Source organism: Apteryx mantelli, chromosome 1 (genome assembly GCF_036417845.1).
Source record: "Apteryx mantelli isolate bAptMan1 chromosome 1, bAptMan1.hap1, whole genome shotgun sequence".
NCBI classification, from domain to species: Eukaryota; Metazoa; Chordata; class Aves; order Apterygiformes; family Apterygidae; genus Apteryx; species Apteryx mantelli.
Window position 1 is genome coordinate 157,611,081 of NC_089978.1, and position 15,022 is coordinate 157,626,102.

At 43.2% G+C, this 15,022-nt stretch overlaps 1 protein-coding gene across 1 annotated transcript in view; it reads right to left on the reverse strand.

Moving 5' to 3' along the window:
- Positions 1-695: 695 nt before the first annotated feature.
- The window catches only part of TMEM178B (transmembrane protein 178B), a 222,465-nt gene continuing 208,138 nt past the window's right edge, over positions 696-15,022 (reverse strand). The window contains exon 4 of the mRNA XM_013947395.2: positions 696-946. Within this exon, the coding sequence (XP_013802849.1) occupies positions 696-946 (251 nt within the window). The remainder of the gene's footprint in view (positions 947-15,022) is intronic.

The window sequence follows — 15,022 nt, forward strand, 5'->3', positions numbered from 1 at the left end:
TAGATCCTTTTCTTATTTTCATTTGTTTGCTTCTTCTAAAGTTTGGCAGGTAAATAGAAAATGCTTTTTTCTTTTTCCCCATGTGTTCTGTCCATTTAAGCAGGAAAAAAAAATAAAACCAACAACAGGTCAGGCTTCTCTCATTTTGTTTTAAGAAAGAAAAAGAAAATGGGTGGTTTTCTGATAATGGCCTCGAGGAGGTACATTCTAGAGGTGGCTCAAATGCTCGATTTATTTCTTTGCTTGCTCTTTGCATTTTTCTTTCTGGTGGCAATGACCGGCTTTTTGCTCCCCCCACCCTCCATGTCCTGTACAGATTCTGGTTCCAGATCCCCCACATGGACCCCCTTTTTCCCTTTCCAAGTGGCAGTAGACAGGTGCAACGGTATGTTCATTTGACCTTTAAATTATGATGCTGAAATTATGAGTTGGATGGAAGAGCCATGTGAGAGAAAAGCTTTCCCATCTCTGTGAGAAAGAACGAAGCAACACAGAGTCCGGTGGAGATGTGAGTGCCATGTGGACTCAGCTCTACCTTGGCACTGGCATTAATTTGAGATTTTATATATATATATATATATATATATAAAAAATTATATATACATATATATGCATGTATAGGTATACATAGACATATATATGTATGTGTGTGTGTGTGTGTGTGTGTGTGTGTATTTGTTTGTTTGCTATTCGTTTTAGCACACTGTCCCATTCTCAGGTCTAGATTTGGGGCAGTTGGTCCTGGGGACAGGTTGGACAGAAGGGGCCAGAGTGCAGAAGAAGCCAGAGATAAGAGTGAGGCCCAGGCCCCCCCATGCACAAAACATAGACCAGCCATAGCCATGGCTGATGTCGTCAGGAAGTCCGTACAGGTAGCGGGGGTAGCGGGAGAGCTCGAAGTTGATTCCAGCCACACACGTGCACAGTGAAATGATGCAGAAGGTTCCTGGAGAAGAACGGGAAAGGGGGAAGGAGGGAGGAGAAAAAGAAAGAAAAGTTAGAAAGATAGAAATACCGCTCTCCCAGTTGTGTGAAAAGAGTTGGTACAATAGGTAAGGAAATACCTAAAGGAAGATGTTCATATAGAGAGCGGTTTGGTCTAGCAGCACCCCGGGGAAAGAATTGAGTGCCACCAGTGATCTGATCCTGAATCTGTGTGGAGAACTTTAACAGGAACGCTTTTGTCATTATGAGCACTTCCTTGGGAGCCAGAATGCTTCATGAAACCATTGGTTTTACTGGAACTTTGCTTTAGACAAACATGGAAACAAATGTCATGTTTCAACATTTTTTGGCAAAAAACTTGAATTTTCCTTTAATTTCAGTTTTTCAACAATGCATTGTACAGAAGAAAATATTACAAAATACTTGACATATTCTGGTTTTGTTGAAACATACATTTCAAACGACTTGGAGAGCTTTTTTTCAGACTTTTTTCTTACATCAAAATCGAAAATCTTTTGACATATCCCTCCTTTTTAAATGCCAATGTCAAAATCTTAAATCTTAAATCCCTCAAAACCCTCAGATTCTACCCTCTGCATAACTCTATTCCTAACCCAGATGCCCTCCTCGGTATTGTGAAAATCTCCAAAATATCCTGTTTCTGTTTTCCATCTCAGCAGAAACACTTCATGTGTTCCTGAGGACACTGTGAGGACAGGCTTCATAACTCTGCCCAGTGGCATTATGGAAAGTCACAAGTATCAGATTAGGCCAAACCTTAGTCAGCCCAAATGAGTCTAATTTTCATCTCTGGTGCTCAAGTTCATCATTAAGTTAAACTCAGAGCTCCTGAAGTTTCACGGTTGCCTCTTATACACTGAATAATAGACAGTTACAGACTCTAGACACCTGTTTCAAGAGATAAGAACTAAAATCAACGTGAAGTTGATGGCCTATTTTCCTCTCTAATCCCTCTCTACCTGGGCCTCCCTGAATTGTCCAAAATGCCTTGGGCACAGTGCGCAACCCGCAGCACACGGAGACCCAGGTACACACACGGCATTGCCGGTGTGCTGGCCTGCTAGTCATGCACAGATCAACAGTGCGTTACCTGTGCAGCATGTCCTGCATTAGACCTCTGTTCATGAGCAGCTGGTGGCCAGGTATCTCCTAGGCTTCCTGGCCCTATCCTTCAGACAGTGCAATCCCCCAAAGCAGTCGCAGCCATCCTGTTTTTAGTATCAAGCTCTTTTTTTCCGACACCTTTGCCTCCTTCTGCCTCTTCCTGTCCTTGCTCCTGCTTCTTCCCTGAACCTCTTTTTCTTTTGTTTCTCTGCTGCTTTGCTCTTTTTTGTTGTGGCTGAATTAAAGAAATGGATTTTACGCAATCTGCTCTGAAGACACAAATAAGATTGTGTGGTGAATTTTCCTGGCGTTAGGCTCAGAATCTGGGGCCATTTGGAGGAACATACATTTGGTCCAGAAATGTGTGGACTTCCTACTATACCCACGTCCTTTGTTTAGCAGGCACATCATAAAAAATTGGGATCTTCAAGCAAATCTCTATCACAGACCTGCTGTGAGACCACCGTCAAGTTATTCTCTCTGTTTCTCCTCTGACCACTGTCTTCCTTGTCTATTTGGACTATCATTCCTCTGTGTGTTTGTAGAGTGCCACCTGCAGATATTCTCTGTTGCAAAGGACAGGGAATATGGGAACTCTGGATGCCTCCCCTAATGCTATAATATAGTTCTGCATGGCCCAGGCTATTCATAAATACTCATATTAGGATAATGCCCCAGGATACCAGTCAGGACCAGAGAGCTGCTGCAGTAGGTGCTATAGCTATATAAATAAAGACTGCACAGACCAGCACCCAGTTAATCTATAATCAATGCTCTAGACTTTTGAAACTGCCTTGTGAGATCCTGGGCTCGGGATCTGTCTTCAGAAAAGTCCTACAACATTTCAAAGTATAGTGCAGGAGGAATGGAGGGCCTCCCTCCCACAGTCCCGTACTCAGAAATCAGGCTGTTTGATTACAAATCACGATCCCCCTTCTATGTTTTACTCTGTCACTTAGGTTATCCAATAACATGAAGCTGTCTAGCAAGAACATAATTGTTCCTCTGAGACATGTCAACAAGTCTAGTACATCGTGAGATTGGGAGAAAAGGATCCATCAGAGTCACTGTGCTCTAAACCAAGCTTCGTGGCTTGCTTCAAAGGGCTGTGGTTAGAAAATGATGTGAAAGGCCTTTCTTTGCTAGTGTGAACGTGATAATTTCAGCTCTCAGAGAAACATAAAATTGTTAAGAGAGGTGGGTGGGAAAATCTGTGCGGCCAGACAGAAGCTGTATTTGCTAAGTACAAAAGTGAAGAAAATAACTTCAGATTTCAAATACTCCTTGTGTTTCCATGCTTTGTCTTGCCTATTTTGATTCTAAGCTCTTCAGCGCAAGGAGTGTTGCTTACTCTTTCTGTTTGTACAGTGCCAATACACTGGCACTCCACCTTGCTGGGAGTGTTCTGCCCCATAACAAGTGAACAATAATGAAGACTGAAAAACAACAGTAGAGGCTAAAACGAATCACGAGCATGAAACTTCTTTAAAAAGAGGCTGCTCCTGTCCTGCCACTTAGCTGGAGAATGTGCTAATCCCAGGATGATAAATACTGAGAGTCATGCATAGCATTAGAGGATACATAGCATGGATCCCGGCCACTTCACCCCCTGGGCTTCTGCAGGATGTCTCATACTGCGTTATGGGCACAGGTTTATCACCCTCCCTAGTACTATATATGAGAGACACAAAAAATGCCATTTTATGCCACCTAGAGGAATCTTTATGGCCATTACATGAATTCCATGTGCTGTTTGTATTTAACCAAGAAAGGAAGCTCCCACTTGTAGTTAATCTGGCCTCTCACCATGACAATTACTGATAAAAACTGAATGCTTTTGCCACCTTATGACTATTTGGTAGCTTTTCCTAATGAATTGGCAATTGTGACACAAAAGATCATTCTGCCAAATGATACAATTGTTGGCCATCAAGGCGAAAGAGCCGTGGGTGGAAGGGGCCCAGAGACTGAACTAGCCCTTGGAAATACAGCCTCTCCTAGTCTGGGTAAGACACTTAGCTGGGATGGCCTGAGGAAGCATGGTGGTGTTTTTGTCCATGGCACAGCCTGCACTATGGACATGACACTTCTGGAGCCCCAGGATTGTAGCATATTCTGAATATCCCCAATCCTGAGATTCTTCTTCTCCAGAAAAAGAACTGAACCATCAAAAGTTTTCCGGGTAGGTTCTTGCAGTCAGTGATGCACTCCCATTATATGTGTACTGGTGAGCCAGATCCCTGGGCAGCAGCAGCAATACAAACTTTTATCTGTTTGTCAAAAGTGCATTCCATAACCCTTTCCTAACCAGCCAACCGGACCTGATCACTGGTGAGCTGAGGCTTGACGCTTGCTCCCTGGTATTGGCACACACAATATGAATGACAGGCAGCAATAAGAGCTCACCAGGGATGTGCTGGTATGTGAACTGGATGGGGGAGATAAAGACCATCTCCTCCAGGACTTGGGAAGAGCAGAATACCCTAAGTTCCTTATGACCGGATTTGTGTGTTGCCATCCTAAGTGAAATACTACCTCGACCTCCCCATCAGACAGTAGCCCTTCCTCTCTGTCTGGTCTTGAAAATGCCTGTCTTGCTAAAGGACCGATGATCAACAACAATAGCTCGGAGCACTTGAGCTATTAAATATCTCTCAGTTACCTTATGCTTTCCCTTGTTAAATGTTACGGAAGAAGAAAATTAAACATTATACTGAACATATCTTCCACTTAGACTGGAAGCTTGTTAGGGCAGAGAGGATCTTTTTTTGCTCTATGTAACGTCTACAACATTGGCTTCCTTTTATCTCAGTCCTTTAGCTGCCCCAGCACTACAAATGACAAATACTAGCTATATCACTTTGTCCCCTAGCACAAGACTACACAGAGGATGGTCAGGTTAGTAGCAGCTATGGAGAAGGGCATCTGGTGAGCTGAGCTCACGCCTTATGAGTCCACATAGGCCTCCCTCATTTTGGAGGCTAGACAGCGCAGAGGCAGGGCTCTGGCTCGCTGGCAGCTGGATGCAGCTGGGGTGGGCAGAGCTGCTCCTGCCACAGGGGCCAGCCCCTGCCTTTCAGCCAGGGCACGGGGCAATGCGCTGGGCTGCTCACAGGCCACCACTCCTGCCATCCTTGCTGCAGGGGCAGGCACGTGCAGAGCGGGGGCGGCTGGGAAAGGTAACGTCATCGCTGGTCAAGGCTTAAATCAACAAGGGCTATGAGTAAGAGCCCTTTGCTATAGCTATTTTTATGCATGACAGTATCAAGCAGAGCTGTGGGCCTCTGCTGCTAGGATTTTTTTTTTTCGGTAGTCACCCCTTTCCTTTCTGATCAGCCTGGCTAGAAAGCCTCCGTTCACAGCTTGTCAGGTCTCCCCTCCAGGGCAGAACAGGAGTGTTCGCAAATGAATTGGCTATGCTGAACTGATTTAAATACGGGCAGACCCAGACCATCCATAAGGAATATCTTTGAACGTCCCCTCACTCTCATGCCTCCACAAACCATTTCAGATGCTAGGCCCTTCACCCACAGCCCCTGGCCCAGCTTCCGCAGCGATACAGCCTGCAGGATTTCACAGGCTTTGAGTGGTTTTGCGAGGCAAGAACGACTGCCTTTCTCAGACACACTGCAAGCAAAGGTCTGCCTTCCTCCACGCCTCTCTCCGTGCTGGTGAGCACGCTGTCGGTCCTAACCGCGTCCCTGCGGGACGGGGTGCACCCTGCGGCCCCCGGCATGGCTCTTTCCCCAGCCTGGGGAGCGGGAGCCAGGCACAAAGCCCCTCGTGGTGCTGGCAGGCGAACAGACCCCTCCAGCAGGAACATCATCCAAACATCCTTGTCTCCCCTGTTGGCGGCAGAGGAGGCGGTGGACGGTGCAGTCGCGTTCACCCTTTCAGCGGAAAGGTGCTGTCCCCTCCACCACAGTATGGCCATAAGAGCACTCCCACTCTTTAGACCACCGGCGAAGGCGATTTTGGCTAACTGCTTTTCTGGGTGTGGAAATGTCTGAGGTCACTCATGTGGTCAGCCATTGCGTCATGTCTGGAGGGGCAAGAACATCTTAATTTATAGTAATCCCCCTGACTACCTCTTCAGGGAGAGAAACGAAAGAAAAAGTAGTGTTTGGTGGATCTCCTCACCTTAAAGAGATGCCATCAACTTGAAGTCAAGGGAAATCCAAAAAGCAGAAATTAAAATGTTCCCGGCGCTAAGCCTGCCTCTGAGACTCCTGGCTCTGTGGCAGTACAAGTCATTTTTCTTGTTATTTAGAAAACATTTGTGTCTGATTGAAAGACACGTATTATCTCCCTTCCCCCAACAACAGGCAGAAATGACTCATGAACTAACTGTGCTGTCAGATGTAGAAAGTAAACAAACCAAAAAAACAGATTCTTTCTCCTTCTGTTTTTTGCAGAGACAGAAATGTCAGGTATTACTTATAAACACTAGTAGATAAAAAGAAACACGAAGGTATGGATTTTAAGATGTCCTCTGAAACCAAGCAGTTCTCAAATAAATGCAAGTCTCCTCCTTTTAAAGCATTTCTAGTGGCTGCCATTGATGGTAATTTGTGGCTACTAATTTCTTCGGAAAGAATGCTATTTATTTAATTATCATCAATTTTTTTTATCATATGGTTGTAGAAAAAAACATATCGTGAGTGAAGCAACGTTATTTTCAGTTTCTCTCTACCCTACCAGCTTTTATTGCTTTCAAGGTACATCAAACAAACAAACAAAATGAGGTCTGATCCTAAAGTGAAGAGTGTACCATTAGCTATTTAAATTATATCACAATCATATGAAATTATTAAAGAATAAACCAAAATCTTTCCCAACTCAGTGATGACAAAAGCCTTTTGGATGGAGCAGCTTTGCAGTAAACTCCTTCTGTGCATGGATTAAATGACTCAGCAGCACACAGCTCTTGAGAACACATTATTGCTCTGTGCATACATGCACAGAATATAAATTATTACTTAATTATATACCATTACAGCAGCTTGCAGCATCATTGATAGGTTGCAGAATAGCAAGGGAAATTTGCCCTTATAAAAAGGCGGAGATGGAAGGAGAAGTCTGACTGGGTGATGGAGATTCTGTGCTGTGTCCTGATGAGACCATAAATCCACCTAGGCTGGAATTTAATACATTTATTTTTAATACTAAGAACCAGAGTAAAAAGCAGGGTCTATAGCCATGCTATGCTATTGTATTCTAGCCACTGCCAGAATGCTGTTTGCATTTGGCCTTCTATCCCAAAATACACCCATGGCATCCATACCACCTCAGAGGTGGACACCCTGCTCTGTATTACTTCAGCAATGATGCTTATCTATTGAATTACAGCTGCACAAGCTGCAATATGTTATGGCATCAGAGATATCCCCTGTCACAACCGCAAATACTTAACAAGCGAGATCCTTAGGCTCATGTAAATCAGCATAATAGATGCAACAATATTACAGCAGTTACGGGATGATCTTCAGTTTACAATGCTGGAACAATTGGCAGCCACAAGGTACATTGCACGTTACAGTACCCTCCACATTTGCACATGGTGACACTTCTGTTACCATATTCCACAGTGCGTGGGACAACCCTAGGAGTGGGCACCTCTGCCACACACCACTGCAGCCAGTGAGCACCTGCTGGGAGCAAGCACTCTCTGAAGTTATGAGCTGGCACACAAGGGAAAGGCAACAGTACTTATAAGCTAAAGGTAAGTTCTATTTTGAAAAACTGGGCTACAGAGAAAAACAGGAGTTGATTGAAGCCTGAGAGTTAAATAATCCTCTGATTACTTTAGCAGTGGCGCTTTCTATGATCCACCCAAAATAACCGAACATTATTAAAGGGACTTGACTACAGCCATTAAAGAAACAAAATGACTCATGAACTTGCAGCCACAACAGAGGAGGCAGCAAAAATTGTGCCAGTTGTAGCAGTGGGATGTTATTCACTGTTTTACTGGGAGCAGAGGGGAGACAAAGGAAGAGGCTGTCTTAATGTCAAAATGAAGACACACTCTAATGGAAGATTAGTGAAATCATCCCATCACCCTGTTCACAGGCACTGCATTTGGTGATAGGCAGAGGCTGCTGGCAGGTTATTTCATGATCTGTAGGATGGACCTCCCAGGATTGCCCTGTCAGAGCACTCTGATGCTCTGAGACTAACAGATCAAATGAAAAGGGGCACTGAAGGTCAGAGCCAGCTCAAGTGACTCCATCATAGCTCAGATTTGCCAGATAAAAAGACAGGTAAGTTTGGTATCAAACTGTAGCTCAGGATGAGGCTCTCCACTCCAGGCATCTACCGGCGCTGGAGAGAAATTTGTGTGACCAGGATTGGGTTTGCTTTGCCACAGAGATATCTCCCATAGCCCAGCAAATCCCAGCACCACTTTGCACTTGGTCTTTTAGTAACCAGAACAGTTCTGTCTCTCTCCAAGCAGGGTCTTCTTCCAGACAGAACATGAAAAGTCTCTCAGAAAGTTTTGTTTCTGGAGGCTTTCTTTTGTAGGGAGTTTCAAATTGCTGAAAAGCCTTCAGACTTACGTTCTTCAAGACTGAAGTGAGACTGAAGGAGAGACATAGTATAAACAACTTCAGTGCAACCTTCATCCACACTGCCAAGGTGTGTGCCACTAAAACTACTCTTAGAGGGGCTACTTTCAGGGATGAAAGTGTAGAGTTACCCCCATGCCTTTTTTAATTCTCCTTTTCTTTGCTGAAGGCACTACTAAGGAAGACAGCTGGAGCTCTGGATGATGGTGGTGGCTACCTGATTTGGACATTTTCCCATTAGGAATCAGAGAGAAGCATGTAAATTCATTTTCTCAAGTGACCAAAGGACTCTCTGGTTGTAATGACTTTCAGTTGGTTAGACTCAATGTGAACTGAGGATCCTTGCAGCAAAAGGCTCTGAGGTCCATTACTGTTTCCCTGAGCTACCCTGCCAGGAAAAGAAAAATCCCTTTTGTATATCCTAAGCAATACAACTATTGAGGATCACATGGCATGGATCATGCTGAAATCCTCTTTCTTGTTGCAGAGGAAATACAACATCTGCAGCATCTCCAGCTCACACAAGTACCTAGGCATGACTAGTTCCTGTAACTCCTGGAAGAGCCAGATCAGGCTCAAGCTGGGTGGAAATGAGGAGTGCCCCACTCATCTAGTTTCTGCCTGGTCTAGCTGCTTATTCTGTGAAGTTTCCAGCAGCCCATGGTACTGCTGTGTCTGGGCAGATTAGTCCATGCAAACACAACAGCAATTTGTGCAAGGGGAACATTGTTTATCTAAGCTGACAATCCGAAGATTCAAGAAGGTGAATCTAAGCCCTGCTTCAATCTCTGCATTTAACAAGATCTGCTACACATACAAATTTGCTCACTTCTCTCTCCATACAGAATTCTTCCCATCTAGCACATCATGCCAGTTTTACTTGTCCTTCTGTTGTCCATACAGTCTTCTTTCCTCGTTGATGCCAGGCATGCAGAAGGACTCAGTAAATATGTGTATATGTATATATTTTTAAATGCCAGCTCAATAATAAATGCATTTTACTTCCACAGTCATCTTCTGTCCTTGAAGTGATTTGCCACTGGAATTCAGAAGCCAGCAGCAGATCAAAGACCTGGTGACATTATCAAGGGATAAGAACCAACCACAGAATTTTAAAATACCACATAGCTTGTTTTTCAGGACCGTGGGTGGGAAAGTCTTTTATATTCCTTTTGGATCCATCTCCCCTACTTTGTTTCTATTTTAATTCACCTCATGTCAGCCCCCCATGAGACCTACTGACATTCCTGAGAAGCAAACTAGTTTGCATGCCCTTCATAGACTAGACTAGATTTTCTATTCCCATAACTCCAGAAAGCATCTATACTTCTATCAGTACCTTCTATTCTGGAGAGTGAAAAATTACAAGTCAGTATAACTGCCTTTTAAAATGAACAAGCAAGGGAATGTGACTAGTTCCTTTTGCTGATAAGTCAGAGTGAGCTGACTCAGTGTACTATAAGCCAAGTTCAGGGAAGCAGATCAATTTGAGTTAAGACTGGAAAACAATGAGTTGTTTTGCACATACACTACTTGCCCTGTCTTCTGCTCCAGACTGTCAGATCTCTGCACCTCATAAGAAGTCTTCTGCTCTTTCTCCTAAATGTCAATGTTCTTCTGTGATCTGGTACAAGGTTCCCAGAATTGTTTATGAAGGTATTTTCCCTCCAGAGCGTGAGTGCGCTACTAGGAGCATCAGAAATGAGCCACAGGGAAAAAAAAATCCAACACATTTGAAGTTTCACTTTGAAGTCAGCTGATAATGTTTCCACAGAGATCAAATGCTATGGAGTTGACAATGAATTCTCTTGTTGTGCTATACCTTCCAGGAAAAAAAAAGTCTCTAAATGACTAGCCCCTGCAATACAGCTCTGCTATTGTTATGAAAACTCCATTTTTATCCTCACCTACCCCCTATTCTCCTATGTTAACTCTTATGTTCTGGTTCTTAGGATGAGCCTGTTGGTATTGACCTAAAGAATCAGCTCAGTTCTCGAGGAACTGCAAAAAAAAAAAAGCATCTAGTGAAAAGAGTATGTTCTAGTGAAAAGAGAATATAGCTCTGCTTATGAACTTACGCTGTAGGAGATGCAAAGATATGTGTTATGATTCCTCTTGAGGAGTATTACAACATGAAATTATAAAAGTACCTTTGATTTCGGTGGAAGGTACACAGTGACATACACAACCCAGTACAGTAAAAGTAGGCAATCTTTCATGTTTTCAGAGAGTCTCCTATTTCATTTTCAGAATGGATGTTAGCATTAATAAATTAATGCAAAATGTGTTCTCAGTGCATCAGTAAGCATAGAGAAGTATTGGAAGTACAGACTTAACACGCTACCCTGGCTCTGCCTTTTAAGCATACTGTATTGCGAACCTCGTACCACCTTGTCACGCAGTCAGCCAAGCAACTGTTTTCTAGCTTGGAAATGCTAAACAGGCCATCTCGACATAATTTTAAAACTCCAGAAAGATGGTGAGGGAGGTATATGTCTATGTGGATGATCTCCTAAAAGCTTTTTTTTTGGAGTGAAAGAAGAAATTAGATAACAATATTCAAAAGCAAAGTGTTACTAATGGCAAAAGGGAGCTCAATGATAGTTAGTCGGTCAGGGTAAAGAAGCATCTCCAGTCCTAGCCATGTGTATGTTCTTACCAGTGTCCAGGCTTAGGTATGTATAAGGAAAGAAGCACCACTCTTTAGGCCCAAGGAACAGAGTCTACAGCAGGACCAGAGACCACGACTTGCAACACCGTCTGCAAGGGACACCACAAGTTGAGCAGAAGACAGTGGTTTGAAAAGAGGGACTGAGATATCCTGAAACTGAGAAGGATATGGTATTTTTGAAAATAGGCTAACCCCCCATTGTAATGAAGAGCAAATATTATCTTACTATGCATGCACTCTGCCTTAGTACTACCTGAGAAGCACTGAGGCACAAAAACTGCATGGCTGCTCCAGGCTCAGGATCTCATCACAGGTCCATAAAGACCCCCATTGGCTCCTTTTCTGCCTTCTCCATCACCCTTGTAATGTGTTTGACAGTTTTAAACAATCAAGGGCCTTAGAGAGCTTTAAACATTTGAAATCTATTAATGCTATACATTAACTCAAGTTGTTTATTCCAGTTCAAGGCCTTAAATCACTTTAAAGCATAACACAAAATTTAACCAAAAGCAGAAACAAGAATAAAAGTGTATACGTGTGGTGCGGGAGGCATGGCAGGGAAGGGGCTGACCTTGTCGCACCAAAGCTTGTTTCAAAGACTTCCATAATCAATTTATGGCACCTCTTGATACAAACCGGCCTTTGTCTCCATCTGGAGGTCAATACACATATGCAAGTTATTATGCTGGTCTTAAAGGAGTTTTGCTGACTTCTTTAGTTCCCGTACTTGCACACACTGTGCAGCCATCATTAATTTAGTGTCTCCCCCAGGATTAAAAGATGATTGGCATATCATTTTTCCAATGATCCAACTTTTTTTGAATTATAAATAATTTTCAAAATGGAAAAAGATATTATCCCTTAGTGATGACTATATTTATGACAAGCTTCACTGCTCAGATTACAGTTACTCATTGTATACCTCTATTTTAGTAAAGATCACTTGATGTTGCTTAGGCTCTGCATGCGTACATGAGAGTGCACACACATGTGCATTTGTCTTTGTCATTGCACATGGAAAAAACAGATTTTATGTAAACTTTCTAAAGCTATTCGCTTTGGAGAAGAAGCATTAGAAACTGAATTTTCAAAGAGTAATGCTGCACAAAAGGAAAAAGTAACTATGATCACAGAATATATCTTCTGTCTGAACTGCTGACTGATCACTTCACCCCGAGTGAGCACCCTGAGGAATGAGTAGAGGCACTGATCATCAGTGAGAAATACAAATCCTAGGTGCCCTGTTAGACCCAGGGTAGCTCAAGACGAACTCCAAAAATTGTCATCTTGCTTCTCTTTTTGTTTATTTTTCTCTTTGCCTGCTCTTGGCAGCTGCTATGAAGATGCTTCGTAACCACCTAGGAGACGTCAATCACTGAGTTTTGCCTACACTTGCTGTTCTAAATTGTTACATTTGTGTTGCTTAAATTATTCAGCAGTGGAATGATTATTTTGAGATGGCAGGACCACAGCTGTGTAGAATAAACACTCTTATTTTCTACCCTTATGTGCTATTTTCAAAGTACAGTGAGTTAAATTTGGGTCGCAAATGACTCAACAGCTGGTAATGATCCATGGCTGCAAATACACAGATGCTTCAGTTGTCATCTGCTAGCATATGCACAGTGCGGGCAAAGGAAGCACAGCTCACACATTGGGGGATTTTAAAGATAAGCCTCTCCACGGAGGCGGTGAGAGAAAGAGGATAAAGACGTATGACCAGCAGAACTGCCCCACGCATGACAATTTGGCATGCAATGCACCTGTATTGATGACCGTGCAGTGTTTTGGAAACTGCTGGGCTCTAGCACACATCGATGCAAACAGCCTGGGTTCACTGCCCGTGTGCACCCTCGGCCCCTCCGGCGCCTTGCGACAGGCCAAGGGGAGCGCACACAGGGTTTGGGCAAGGCAAAGTGACAAGAGGTAGAAGCTCTGGCCAGGCTCTGACCAAAGGGATAAGAAAGTGGTTTGTTGACAGGATTTATCCCTGGTCTGAGGGAAGGAAGAGCACTTGGAAAAAAATAATCCTGACAAGGCAGTAGAATGAGAATGGTTTATGAAAGGCTGTTTATCTCTGGATTAGAATACAAAAGCAGACTGAGGAGAATGCACTCATGCATTCAGAAGCGGGTTGTTTTTTATTTCTTTAATAAACATCCTTTCTTGCATATCCAAAATAAAGCATTAAATTGTGCCAGTGACCTGCATAACTTTCCTTTTTCTTCCCCCTCGCACATCTTTCCTGCCTGCTTATAGCTGTCATAGCAGCAGCACTGGAAAAAATAGGTGTTGACCTCTGCTGTGGGAAAATGTTCAAAGCTTTTGTAACTCTGACCTAAGTCCTGTGAATTTGGACAGGCTGCAAAGAGCAAACTCTTAACAGCCATCTTAGGTGGGTTGGAAGAAAACTAAAACAGCAGCAGAGATGGAGCTGCCAAATGGTGCTTGAATCCCCCAGACTGGCAAACCATTACCGGAGTGGAAAGGGAGGAGGAAAGGATGAAAGAACTTCCAAATGTTCTTGGAAGCGAGCGCTAGAACAGAAACATCAGAGAGGAATATGTCCATTGCATTGCTGTATATAGCAGGACAGCAGGGCTTTAAGGCCCTTCAGTGCCAGTATAAGAGGAGATTTCATGCTCCCAAACAATGCCCCAAACCCAATATTTCATGCAAAAGTGTCACTAGGAAAAGACAGGAAATGAGACGCTACACAAGACTACAGATCATTTTATTAGAGATCTGCTAAATCACATGAATAAGGGCATTTAGCAGCTGGAATAATTTCCAAATAGACTAATTAGAGACTGAATTATTAATGGTAAAACTTATAATTGGCTCAAAGCAAGGTTATGGCAAGAAACATACTTGACTTTGCAAAGAATAATGAATAGTTTCAAGGCTAGTAAAATGGTATGCTTCTAAGGAAAGTGTCAGCAAATGGAGAAAAACCCCAGAGTGATCCTAAAGTGTATGTCACAAGACAGGACTGGCAGAGAACAGATAAAAGAGTAAAGAGAACAGGTAAAATGGTAAACAAATGCGGAAATGATATATTGCCTTTATTTGCAGTAAATGTGAAACAAAATAAAACAATGCAGAAGTCTCTCCCTGAAGGGCTGCCTTGTTAGTCATGCAGTAAAAAAACTAACTATTTCACTGAAATGTGCTCTCTTTACAAATTACACGGACTTACAAAAGGAAAATACATGAATGTGCAGCTGAAGGACAGAGCTCTGATAAGGATGATAAAATGGCACTCTTTGTGAGTCTTTTAATACATTTACAAAGGAAAGTGATGCAGCTTTTGCCAGGGATGCAATTTGGCCAGGGACAATTTTGTGCTGAAGCAAGTACTGGAACAAGATGCTAGAAGCACCACTATATACTTCCAGCCGGGACAAGGGACAGCAGTTCAGCTGGGAGATGCACCGAGCTGGGCAGAGAAGGACTAACTGCTGCCAAAACACTGGGGCTTGCTGTCATGGGGCTACCCCTGCTGCCACGCTTGCCCCATGGCAGGCGTTGAGGAGGAGGGAAAGGGCTCTAGGGCATTTGGGTACAAAGTCAGCCCTGCCTTCAAAACTAGAAATAAAGAAACCCAAATGATATCTCAAAGCAGCTGAATGAAATGAAATCAGAGTGGAAGTGAGAAAAGTGCAGGCTATAAGGGATTATATTTAAAGGGTGTTTTTTAAAGCAAGTACAA